The sequence below is a fragment of the Carassius carassius genome, chromosome 1 (genome assembly GCF_963082965.1).
Source record: "Carassius carassius chromosome 1, fCarCar2.1, whole genome shotgun sequence".
NCBI classification, from domain to species: domain Eukaryota; kingdom Metazoa; phylum Chordata; class Actinopteri; order Cypriniformes; family Cyprinidae; genus Carassius; species Carassius carassius.
In genome coordinates this window covers 12,918,740-12,932,175 of record NC_081755.1, presented here as the reverse complement: position 1 = coordinate 12,932,175, position 13,436 = coordinate 12,918,740, and the positions used below count along the sequence as shown (strand labels likewise).

At 39.0% G+C, this 13,436-nt stretch overlaps 2 protein-coding genes across 2 annotated transcripts in view; one reads left to right on the top strand and one right to left on the bottom strand.

The window, feature by feature from the left end:
- LOC132156530 (zinc finger protein 883-like) overlaps positions 1–7,727 on the bottom strand; it is a 93,582-nt gene extending 85,855 nt beyond the window's left edge. The window contains exons 1-2 of the mRNA XM_059565843.1: positions 7,575–7,727; positions 5,477–5,630 (exon numbers count right to left, since the gene is read on the bottom strand). Of these exons, the coding sequence (XP_059421826.1) occupies positions 5,477–5,630; positions 7,575–7,727 (307 nt within the window). The remainder of the gene's footprint in view (positions 1–5,476; positions 5,631–7,574) is intronic.
- LOC132146361 (zinc finger protein 658B-like) overlaps positions 1–13,436 on the top strand; it is a 910,027-nt gene that overhangs the window by 65,767 nt on the left and 830,824 nt on the right. The window lies entirely within an intron of this gene.

The window sequence follows — 13,436 nt, the reverse complement described above, 5'->3', positions numbered from 1 at the left end:
AACAATCTTACTAGATTATTATTAAAATTAATGGCAAAATTAATGTAAACTGATATTTTCTACTGACATACTACAGCAAAAGATATAAATAACTGGCTTAAAACCCTTTTTTGGGGGTGAAAATACTAATGTGCCTAAGACTGTAGGCTACTTTACAAATGACATTGTTGCTACTTTATAAAGAATTAGCATACAGTCATTCACTGAACTGATTACAGACAGTGACAGACAGCCCTCATTTAAACTAATTCTAGGGGTGTTTTATGCAGTTGGTGCAGTGCTCGTGTAGTGGTTTTCGACGGCGATAAAGTTAGTTTGACATTAGACATTGTTTTTTTTTTTTGCCAATTGAACTCTTTAAGGCTGTTATGTTTTGAGCTCAAACTAACTCGGATAGTCATAAATCCATGCCCTTTACGTTGCACAAGGCTTAATTTCTTGGGGGAAAATTAACAATGAACCATTTAAATTAAATAAACGATTTAACTACGTGACATTATAATGTAAAACCAATACTAAAATATTCAGAAAAACATCCGTTATTGCACAAAGTTCAATTTTTTGAATTATCATTTTATGGGTTTTAAAATAATTTTACAACTTTTAATGTATGCAATTATATAAATCCATTAAAGGACAACATCATTTGATCCAAAGGTATCAAACCAACTGTAAAATATACAGAATATTATTCAGTATAATGCACAAGGCATTGTTTTTCAGATGATGCCTTTTTTGTTTTTATATACATTATTGAATGAACAGTTTTATATAATATACTCACTTCAATTAAACTGACACAGTTTGAGATAAAGGTATCAAACCAACTGTGTTATATTCTTTATAATGCACAAGACATGGTTTTTTAGATTATGCTTTTATTGTTTGAATATTGTTTATATTTTATTAAAGGATACTGCAAGCACTTTAATTTATCCCCCTTTATTCATACTGCACAAAAAGTGGTTCAATAACATTGAATGTTACAAAATAGTCAAAGGAACTTTATATGAAAGACATAAAGGAGGAACTTCGCCTATTAATAAAAACCTATGGGTAAGTCTTGAGTGTCGCAGTCTACACCTAGACTTTATATAAAAACAGCCACAAATGTCTCCACAGAAATTCTCCAGGGCACCAAAACACCCGATAAGTAAAACTTTGTAAGCCTAATGTGACGTTACCACAAACAGTCATTAAAGATGAATGAAGAATAAAAAAAATAATAATAATAAAAAAGTAAAATAAGAATAAACACCAACCTCCTTGTTCCTCTTGTTTTATTCTGCAGGTTTCTGGTTCCTCTTGTTTTATTCTCCAGGTTTCCGGTTCCTCGTGTTTTATTCTCCAGGTTTCTGGTTCCTCTTGTTTTATTCTCCAGGTTTCTGTTTCACTCGTGTTCTCTTCTCTCTCTTCTTTAATAAACATAATTTTCACAGCAGCAGATCTCAGTTCAGATGATAAACTCCTCCAGATATTCCTGCTCGCTTCAAAACTCACGAATGTGAGGATATTACAGGTATTTACTGAACGGATTCAAAATCTGTATTTTTTCTCTCTTAGAAACATGTCTAACTGTTTGTATGAAGGCAGCACACGGACATAACAACAACAGAGAGCGTGGTGAAACTGAACTTCTTCCTCTGAGGTTTAATGATGTTTGTCAACAAACGTGTGTGTTTAGCGCCTCCCGCTGGACTGGAGCGAAGCGACGAGAGGAAGAAACATAGACATGTATAGAAAGGCTAGATGGCTCAAGGCGGAGTCAGCTGTGTCGTCACTTGGCGGCCATCTTAGGTCAGGAGACTGCGCTGCTGCTCCCTGCTGCTGTGGACGGAAGGTGAGTGACATACGCCAACTAAAATGCTCGTAACTTGCTGAATTCTTGACGGATTTACAAACGGTTTGGTTTATTACAAACCTTATTAACGTGGCTATGATTTGTGCTGATGCCGATGTTTAAATTGTAGCTTCACGTTTTGAGAAACGCTTAACATTGCAGCGTAGCTGTGTGTTTCATGGCTGCCCTCTACTCTAAAGTGATACCACAGTCGACATTTTCAATTATTAACAGGTTTCCTGAGACCAACAACGTTTCTTGACAATCTAATCTTTTGTCTAAATGTCATTTTGTGGATGTGGTTGTATTTATTTGCTGGCTAGCAGTGAAGAGGTCGTAAGTGAGTCACCAAGCAATTGTAAATTGGTGGGAGAGGCAGGGTTAGTCTTTCGTTTCAACATAGCTTTGAGTTACACATGATTTCCAAGTGGTTTGGTTTCTTAAAAACATCTTTACATTTGGATTACTTTGTTGGTTTTTTGTTTACAGAACTTCTGATTACGCTTGAGGAAAATGAGAGGAGGAGAGGGAGGGAGCTGTATTGATTATATTGTATTGATGGAAAGAGTTTTGTGTCCAATTGTGTCTTAATGGTTTTTTTTTTTTTGTATATTTTTTGTAAGTTTTTTCTAATTGTGTGCCTTTGGACCTAAGTAAAAAAACAAAAAACAAAGACCCATCTCTTTTCTCTTTATTTTACAGAATGGCAACTTGAGACAGATTTATATTATAAATAAATTTACACATGTATTTAATAATGTAAATATTAGTAATAAACTAAATTGCACTATTTCATGTTTCATGTACCTTATAAATATTGACATCATTACTGTGTGTGTGTATGGGTATACCTAGTACTTTACCGGTCTAGTCTACTTAATATACTATTTTCTTAATAAACTCCGTGGCTATAATTTTTCACAAGTATGCGGTTAAATAGCTGCATCCCTGAAGTTTATGACACACCAAGCCGTTTGATAATCGGTTGACAATTGAGCAAAATATAGTTATTTCAGCACTACATGCACAATAGACTTTAATGTTATAACTGGACGAGCGGTCCTGTCCTAAGATGGCCGCCGTGTGACGTCGTCGGGTCCCATTGGCTCTCAGCGCCGGTAAGCTATCTAGCCTTTCTATACATGTCTATGGGAAGAAAGACCAGAACGATGGAGTGTTTTTTTTTTTTCATTTACTGCAACAACATTACAACCAAACAAGGTACATGAACACATTTCCAAAAATATCCACAACTATTCAGACTTGGTTGAGCATAACCAAAATTATAACAACAGACACACTTAAAAAAGAAAAGAAAACAATACTACAAAATGGTAGCCTAGAAATCTAGACGCACCCTATCGGCAGCAAAATGTATTTCGCAGCCTAGAGTACAGTCTAGCAACTCTCAATACACCTTCTAGCAGCAAAAACCCAGATTGGGTCAGGCCAATCACGTCGTGTATAGAGCAGGCGGGGCGGGCTTAACATATGACGACAGAGAGTTGCGACGGCTGCCACTTGAAAACAAAGAACGGCGGCTGCAGCTGTCGAACAACGATCTTTTGAATCGGCTTTGGCCGCGACTCTGGAGGACTTGGAGTTAAGTTTCTCTTTAAGAAAAGAGCAAAGAACGGCACTTAAATCATTTTTAAAAAAGGAAGATGTGTTTGTGTAGTTTTGCCGACTGGATACGGAAAAAGTTTAATATACCGCTCTGACTACGTCACCTTCTTCGTTGCTCTGATTGGTTGTAGCGCTATCCTATTGCGTGCAGAGGGATTTTGAGAGACAGCCGTTTATCCCGCCCCTCGGAGTAAGCCTCGTCTATGGAGAGTTTCCAGACTAAACATCTTGATGTAAGTCTGGCTGGCCAGGCTAACAAAATGGGCTTTTAAATTAAATTATATAATTCCAACATAGAGGACAGCTTAAGGGCTTTTTTTATTCTTAACAAATTTTAAGGATCTATATAAAAGTTTTAGCTCGTTACACCAATGAATAAAGTTGGGTTTAGATTTAAACCATCTGCATTTGTGAATAAAAAACCTCCCAAAACATATCAGAGAATTGAGAACGAATTCAAAATCTTTGTTTTCATGAAAAATACCAAACCTAACTACCTTCACATTGAATGGTGGTAATTAAACATCTTTGGAACATAACCAGTTTTGCATCTCACTCCAACAGAAGTGAACTGAATCACACCAAAAAAAAAAAAATGCTCTAAAGTTTCAATACTTGTTTCACAAAAAACACAATAATTTGCATCAAAATTAAATTTTAACCTTAAAAATTATTTGGCAGGGTAAATCTCATTTATAATCTTGAAGCACACGTTGGAGAAGGGTTTTCCTGCACAATCGGAGGCAGTGGTTTTAGGACCCCGTCTATAGGACCCCGGTTCTGGACCCTAGTTTTTTTCTGACAATTGTTAATTATTAAATTAACTTTTATTATATTACGTTTAAACGAAGCAAAGTTTCAAACAGGTCAGGTCAGGTCAAACAGGTCAGAGTTTATTATTAATTATTTTTGATCAATGCCCAGTGCACCCTTTTGTTACTGATATTTATGTTGACCAACAGTGATTGTTCTCTGATAACTATTTCAGTGAAGTGGGAGAATTTAACAGACAGATTGCCAAACAATTGAGGAAAGAAGGGAGGTGGGTATTGCTATTTTATATATACATTATATATATATATATATATTTACACATTTGGAGTTTGGAATTAGACGTCAGTAACATGAACATTCTATTTGACTTTCTCTATAACTCCAACATTTCAATTCAAGTTTAATTGTATAGTGCTTTTTACGATACAAACATTACAAAGCAACTCTACAGAAAATTACATTTCTACAATATTTAGTAGTAGCTTATAAGTGGTGACTGTCAGTTTGTGCGCATATGTCAGGATTTTTCAGAAAAAAAAATACAAGATGTAGTCAGCCAGACGATGAACATTATTAACAGAAATTATTATATGATGTAGTCACACTTGTAGCAATATTTGTTAGTTCTGTTTGTTGATTCAGGGATAGCATCATCTGGGGTCCTCTGAGGGTCAGCATCATCTCTTCTCATGTGTTCTGGATCCAGACAGAAGCTTGTGTAAATCCTAGTTACCAAAACAGAGAAACAAATATCATTAGCGTAGCTGCTGTTCCAACCAAGTAAAATTAATTAGTTTAACCCAAGCTAAAGAATAAGAATGCGCATTTGATCAGATGCAACTGATGTCACAATTTAAGAGATGCATTATTCGAATGCTTGTTGAAAGAGATGCGTTTTTAATCTAGATTTAAACAGAGAGAGTGTGTCTGAACCCCGAACATTATCAGGAAGGCTATTCCAGAGTTTGGGAGCCAAATGTGAAAAACCTCAAAAACATTTCATAAGTGTTAAATCAGAGATTTATATTTCAGTTGAACATGTTAAACAAATGTTTCTTATTTAATTCTCTCTCTCTCTCTCTCTCTCTCTCTCTCTCTCTCTCTCTCTCTCTCTCTCAGAGTTGAAGCCTACAGCCATGTGCGGCAACTGATGGAAAAGGGAGTCTTTTTGGTGCTTTTGTTCTTGCACAAATTATGTATATTGTGACACGTGTCCCGAGCTCTCATTAGCGTCACCCTGGAAACCGAGCAGGCACACCTGCTCCTGCTCGTCACAGGCTGAGCAGCCACACCTGCACCCCATCAAGCGCTGCTTACTTAAACCCAGCAAGCGAGCACAGAGGTGAGAGATGTCTCTGCAAGACTCGGCTAACCCTTTCTTCCATTGTGCCTACAGACAGAGGTGGAAAGTAACGAATTACATTTACTCGCGTTACTGTAATTGAGTAGCTTTTTTGTGTACTAATACTTTTTAAAGTAATTTTTTAAATCTGTAATTTTACTTTTACTTAAGTATATTTTGATTGAAGTATTGTACTTCACTACATTTTAAAACAAATTAATTACTGAATAAAAAAAATAAAAATAAAAAAAATAAATCGCTCCCTGGAAACTACGGCAGTAAATAATGGGCAGGAGGGCAAACTGGCGCTAAAATCACGAGAAAGATGCAGACGGACAAAACCGGCGTTTAGTGGTGCAGACACCGCTGAAAACGAAACCCCGTCATATTCTGAAGTTGAACTCGAAGGAAATGAAGTGAACCCCTGGCCATATGTATGCTCTATTATGCAGTGTAAGCTGTACTTGCCTAGGAAGACCAAACTCGCAGCTTATAAGATCTCGACCAGGCATCAACCCTTCGCAAGAATGTGGAGGTAAGCTAAATAATTGCATCGTTGCATTGGTGGTTAAAATGAAGCTTTGACATTTTAGCAAGAGGTTTTGCACAAATTAGCCAAAAAGACAGTGGTGAGGAGTGTGCTATTTGTTTTAATGATGTGCACGCACATTTATAGTGCGTTCTTTCACTGTGTGATTCAGTCTCCTAAAATGCATTTAGAATGATCACAAAATTGAAAATATAGGGGCAGAAAATTCACATATTTATATAATTTCATATATTAAATCAAAATCACACAAAGAATGCCATCTTTTCCTCCAAAAATCATCATGAATATATACATACATATATATAACAGTTCAGTAAACAAGTTAATTAAGAGACTTTTTTTAATTTAAGAGCGTTTTAGACACCATATTGCCTTTTTTAGCTCTATTTCTACAACAGAAAATAATTCCAAACACAGCCACCAAAGCACAGTTTTGCGTCTCTGAGCAACATGACAGTGTTTCGTTCCTGAATGAATCAACCGTTTAAATGATTCGGTTCAATCGCAATGACTCCCTTATTAACAGTGACTTGCTGACACATACTGGCCATTTTAATTTCACATTTAAAGTATCTTTTGTTTTTTTCTTTATTTTTTTTAAATTAATTTCTTATCATTTCAAATGAGTATTCAACATTTTATGTCTTGTATATCAAGACATTATTCATGCATTTGTAACTGCAGGTTAAATGCATTCTTGTCCTGCACTAAACCGTGTAATACATCTAAATGCCACTTCCAATGAATCTTCTGCATTTCCTCTGCATTAAAAGATGAGTTTGTTGATACTGATTTGCCTGGTAACAGCCCAAATGTTTTATTATTCTAAATAACTGATTCCTTTAATTAAAAACCACTAGTTTGAGATTAATAGACCTATCCCAGGGGTGTCAAACTCAGTTCCTGGAGGACCGTAGCCCTGCAGAGTTTAGTTTTAACCCTGCTCCAGCACACATATCATGTAGTTTTCAAATAAACCTAAATGATTAGATTAGCTGGATCAGGTGTGTTGAATTAGGGTTATATCTAAACTGTGCAGGACTGTGGCCCTCCAGGAACTGAGTTTGACAACCTTGGCCTGTCCCATTTTTGACTCCCTCTCACTGTTAAAATGTAACTAAGTAATTTTTTACTTAGTAAATTTTAAATGAGCTACTTTTTACTTTTACTTGAGTAGATTTTTAGACTGGTACTTTTACTTGTACTTAAGTAAAATTTCATTAATGTAATGGTACTTTTACTTGAGTAGAATATTTTTGTACTCTTTCCACCTCTGCCTACAGAGAGCATTGTGTGACTGCCAGCCCCAACGCCCACGGGAGAGCACGGACCCACACTGCACCAGCACACCACTAACACAGAAGCCGAGCACCAAGCCGCCTCACAGCAACGCCACTTCACCACCCTTCCTTTCAATAAAATCCACCCTTTGAGGAACTTACCTTCATCCTCGAGTCGTGTCCTTCTTCACCCCGCCACACTCGTGGAGAATGTGGGTAGGACAGTGAGGAGGACACCGACAACTCCTCCCCACACGGCGTTGGACTTGACAATGTATCTCCAGATGTTCGAGACCGTGGCCACGCGGGAGGCATCGTCCAAGAAGGAATGGGCACGAATTGTTGCCCCACTGCTCACGGGAGAGGCTCAGCGAGCGTATGTGATGCCCCAATTGTTGGTTCGTCACAATTGATGAAGCTAATATTGGTTATGCATGTGTAAATGTATGAAGCGATTGGTGGTTCCGCTAGACCAACAGAGGGCGCTATGAAAGTGCAGTGTGTTGCAATGCGTCTGCCGGGCTGCTGGTCATAACCCAGCAAGAGGAGAGCTGATCACACACGCGTATTTGTCCTGTCTTTATTCCACCATTTCACAGGTTAGTTGATAGTTTTATGGGTCATTCTGTATGGATGTTGGAAGATTGCATGTTAGTGCTTATCAACTGTGGGAATTAGAGTCATTTTGATAAGGTTTTCCATGTTTAATACTGAAATGAATTTGCGATGTTCACCCGCGAATGGAGGATATTTAGGCCTTGTGATAGTGGTTACTGAAGGTGAAGATGTTTGAATATGTTCTTATATCAGTTCCTCTAAATGCTTACTTTACTCTAAAAATGCATCTGAGTGATCTAAAATGGGTTTGTTTGTATATGTAATTGATACAATTGAATTGAGGGGGAAGCCAGAGTCATGTGACACCGAATAGCATGTAAATATGCAAATGATTAACACATCAATTGGCTGTTGGACAGATCTTCATTGAAATGCTGTGTATTCACAAGAAAAAGACTGAAACAGTGAACATTTACATCAATTTGTTACAAAATGCATATTTTGGCATTTGTTTGTTCTAATGTGAGGTTTTTTGGAAAATCTATAACCCAGCAAGACGAGAGCTGATCACACGCACGTTTTTGTCCTGTCTTTATTCCACCATTTCACAGACTGCTGGGAACACTTAACTGTTAGCTGATGCAGAATTCCTGTACCTGCTACACGTACTTCGCGCTTCCCCCACAACAAAGCACCTCCTACGAAGATTTACGGATGGGGCTGTCTCCAATCAGCGCCGCCCAGCTATTAAACGAGTGGACCTTCGACCCGCGGCAGCTGGCCCGGGCTCAAGCCACTAGCCTCTCCCGTTTGGCCCAACACTGGTTGCTGGCCGGGGGTCCCACCGTACACCAGGTAGCGGAGCACATTGTGGTCGAACGCCTCCTGCAGGCCCTTCCCCGCCTGCTTCGTCAGGCAGCCGGTATGCGGAACCCGACCAACATGGACAAACTGGTCGAAGCCATAGAGCTGGCGGAGGCCACCCAACACCTGGAGGTAGAGGAGGGCGACCAGTGAGCAGGCCGGCGGTTCCTTGCCCTCAAGATGAGCCCATGCCCACTGAAGCACCCCGCTCTCCAATAGATGTCGGGCTCGTCAGGGATCCACCAGTTCTGGTCCTCCTCGGAAGGGACTGGCCAGGGTTTGACCGCCTAGAGCTTCAGCCAGCACCCCACCCAATGCCACACTTTATAGTGAACAATGGCCTGCTTTACTGTGTCGCCCAGCGGAGGGGGGAGAAAAAAACCCTGCAAGTGGCCCCGCGCATCAAAACGGAGGCGGTGATCGAATAGAGTTTTTTTTGTTGTGGAGCCAGTGAAAATTTTGGTGGGGCAAGTAATATTTTGAATCACTGGCCCGACCGAGGTTGAGCCCTGGCTTCATCCATTGGAACTGCATAATTAATCGTTAAAAATTATGGTTCCACCCCTTTTACTGTTAGGCCGTTTGTATCTATTACACGTTACCCCACCAGGTGGCAACAAGTGATTTGTTAAAAATGTATTTTTCATGGAATCATTCTCAATTTAACTCCCTCTTCTTAATCGCAAAGCCTTTTATTTTACGTGAATAAATGGTATTAAAATATCTAAATCTATGGGTCTGTCATATAAAATACACAAATATACCCAAATGAAAAAGTACACTTCTGGCGCGTTTCCACCGAGTGGTACGGTACGGGTCGGTACCCTTTTATTTGCGTTTCCATTGCCAAAAGTTGAGAATGGTACCAAAAAGCCGAACCGTACCACTTTTTGGGTACCCTTCCGTTGGGGTACCTAGCACAGTGGAACGGTACTAAAGGGTGGAGCTAGACTCACTGCAGAACATTGATTGGTTGACAGAGAATCGTCATTTGCGCGTGCCGCAAGGGGAAAGACACAACACACGAGGCGCCATTTTTAAATTACAACAACGTCGCAACAATGTCGCCGCGCAGCATAACTTTACCTTGGTCGACCCAGGAGGTGCAGACCTTCTTGGGTATCATCGGTGAAGAAAGGGTGCAAAGGGAACTCGATGGCATGGTGAGAAACGAAAAGGTTTTTCAGCATGTTTCTGAGAGGATGGCTGTCGAGGGTTACCAGCGGACGTCCGAGCAGTGCCGCATTAAATGCAAGAAACTGCGGAGTGACTATCGTAAGGTGAAAGACCACAACAGCCGGAGTGGTGTTCACAGAAAAAATTGGAAGTGGCTGGAAATGATGGACGCCATATACGGGCACAGACCGGCGAGTTTGGGACTAGAAGGAGGCATCGATACGGCTACCTCGTTGCTGGAGTCGATGATGGAGCCTCCCGGTAAGTTTGTAATTGTGAAATATAACGTTAGTATACATCGATCACGGGAAAGCTTACGTTCAATGCACAACTTTTGTGCAAGTCTGTTGTTTGTCTGTCAGCCAGCCAGTGTGGTATCAACCGATCATTTGCAAGCTAGCAAAACGCTAACGTTAGTTTATTAGCCTGTGGTGGACGGAGTACATGTCCAGTAATGTTACTTGTAGCCTACAGATACCCTAATAAAATACAACTGTTTTATTACTAAACATATTCTACTAAATATATATATTAAAGAGAGATGGGTCCAATGATATAGCTTAAGGAAAGAGTAAGAACTCCGTCTGAAAATTATGAAATATCAGAGCAAGGTGAAAATGTCCACATTCAATAGGCTTAAACAGTACAGTAATGTTGTGGGGTAAAAAGTACAATATTATGCTTTGGAATGTAGTGCAATAAAAGTTACTCTTATAAAATTATAGATACTTGAAAAAAAAAATACTTATGTACATTATACAAAGTAAAAATGCTTTGTTTGGCTACCCACTCAGTCCTACTACGTTGTATGTTTGTGTTATTAACGTGACTTTTGTAAATTTTCAGTTGAGCATCCTAGCTGTCAGGAGGAAATGGAGGCACTTGATGAGATTTCCACCCTTGAAAGCTCAAGTTCGCCTGCCAGGACATCAACCCCGACACCACCACCACCAGAATCTGCTCCATCAACTTCAAGTGAACCTCGGCGTATTACAATCGGTAAGACATGAACACCAGAGTGAAAAGAAATGTATAATACTGTAATATATACTAGAGGTGTAACAATATATCGTGCCATAATATATTTCGCAATACAAAAGCGCAACAATACGTATTGTGGATGTTGACAATATGTATCATGGATAGTTCTCCCAAAATAAAAATTACTGTGTGAGGAAAAAATTCATGTTTTCAGAGTGTCAGTACTACATTAAATTACTATATAATGTTGCTTATGATGTATACTAATGCAATGGGGGAATATTTGTGGGTCCTCATAATGGCAAATGTCTTATTACCAGAACGTTAAGAATATTCGTCTAAAATAATTCAGTATTTTCAGCTTCAGAATCATGAATATTTTTATTCTGGTGTCACCATTGTCCTTGGGTTACAAGCACCAAGTCCAAGCCTATCCATTTAAACCCACAATGTAATATCCAAGTTTTCATTTTAATCGACAATATTTTTTTTTTTTTTTTTACCTTTTATCATATGTCGTGGAGTATCGCAATATTGTATCATGAGTTCATTATCGTCATATGTTAATATATACATGTCCAATTTAGACATTGTATTGTAGTACTGTAGATATCTCCCCATAATATTGGTTGGCTCAAATCACAAGGATCAAAATGCTTCGCTAAACAAACCAACATTCCTGTCTCTTTTGCATTCCAGGCAAGAGGAAAAGGGGGCAACAGGATGTTCATGCGGCCCTGGTTGAGATGCAGGCAGCTGATGAGAAGCAGCAGGAGTGGTTGGAGAGGATGGAGGAACGCCGTGACCGGCGCTTCGAACTTATGCTGGAGGATGCACGTGAGGCAAGGCGGCATGAGGCTGAACTAACTCGCCAACACATGGAGCAGTCTGCAAGCTTCAATCAGGCCTTCCTCGGCACGCTCAGTCAGCTGGTGCAGGCGTTGAGTAGTCGCCCCAACCCTGTGCCATGATCCAGCCACTTGTGCTCTTTTGCACACAGCACTTTAGACTTGTTTACTTTTTTGGACTTGTTTAATTTTTTTGGACTTATTTAGTTTTTTGTTTGCACTCGTTTACTTTGTTTGCACTTTTAATTTTTGTTTGCACTTGTTTACAAAACCTTTTTTCTGTCGCACAGCTCATTTTTTTGGCAATAGCATTTGTTTGACTTTTTAAATTAAAGTACTTTTTCATTACCTCCTGTGTTCAATGGCCATCTCACACAATTCCTCCCTTACCCATTCTATAAATTGAGGTCGTTTTATTAATGTTCCTGTCATCTGGTGTCAATGACATCTATTGTTTGCTACCTTGGCCATAATGGCCATTTGGGAGATTATGCTTGCCTTAAATACAAATTAGTTAGCAATGTGTTACTTTACATTTATTGCAAACAAAATCTGAATTTATTTATTTTTACAGTCATAGGTATTGCAGAGTAATAAGTCCTTTACCCCAAATATTATAAATTAATATTATAAATTGTTCCCTTATTACACGTGTACTTATAAAGTATGTACAATAATTACAGAAAGGTACGCTGTAAATTCGGTGTACTTACGCAGTACTTGCCGGGCTGTAATCATGAATTACTGCATAAATTATTTGTAATTTTCCATGTTTTTTAGCATAATAGGTCATAAGCTACATGCCATGTAATATTAAAATAATTAGCCCTTAGTTGGGTAGCTTAGTTATGAAATACTGCATTTTATTTGTATTTTTCATGGTTGTTACTCCTTTATTCACCAAATATTATAAATTGTTCCCCTATAATTACATGTACACACTCTATAATTACCAAAAGGTATGCTGTAAATTATGTGTACTTGCGCAGTATTATCTTAAGCGTTACCAGATTGGCCATTTGATATAGTTACCCAAAATGAATTATACCTCATGTTTAAACACCATCTACATAAGAGGCAGCGGCAAAAATATTTCACAAAATATGAAGAGGCAGGGTAAAAGTAAAAAGGATTTATTAATGTCCATAAAATCAAAACTTAGCGTTTACACAGGTGTGCCTTTGCTATCTGTACAACAGATTTAACTGTTCAAATAACGCATCAGACCCTCGCGTACATCCCTGCCCTCCTCCTCTGCACCCTGTGCCAGTGGCACCACAGGCTCTGCAGCAACAGGTGTATCCCATTCGTGCTGGTAATCCTCTCCATGCCTTTCACAAAGATTGTGCAGAGCACAACAAGTCAACACCATGGACTTCACCAGTTCGATGTCGCTGTCATTCCTCTTCATAAGGCACCGCCACCTTCCTTTGAGTCTCCCAAAAGCATTTTCTACCACCAGCCGAGCCCTGCTCACTTTTTTGTTGTAGGTCAGTTGTTCTGCTGTCAGCCGGCCATTGTCAGGGAATGGTTTTAGGAGCCAATTCTGCAAAGGGTAGGCAGAGTCTCCTAGCACATAAAAGCCAGCATTCACCCC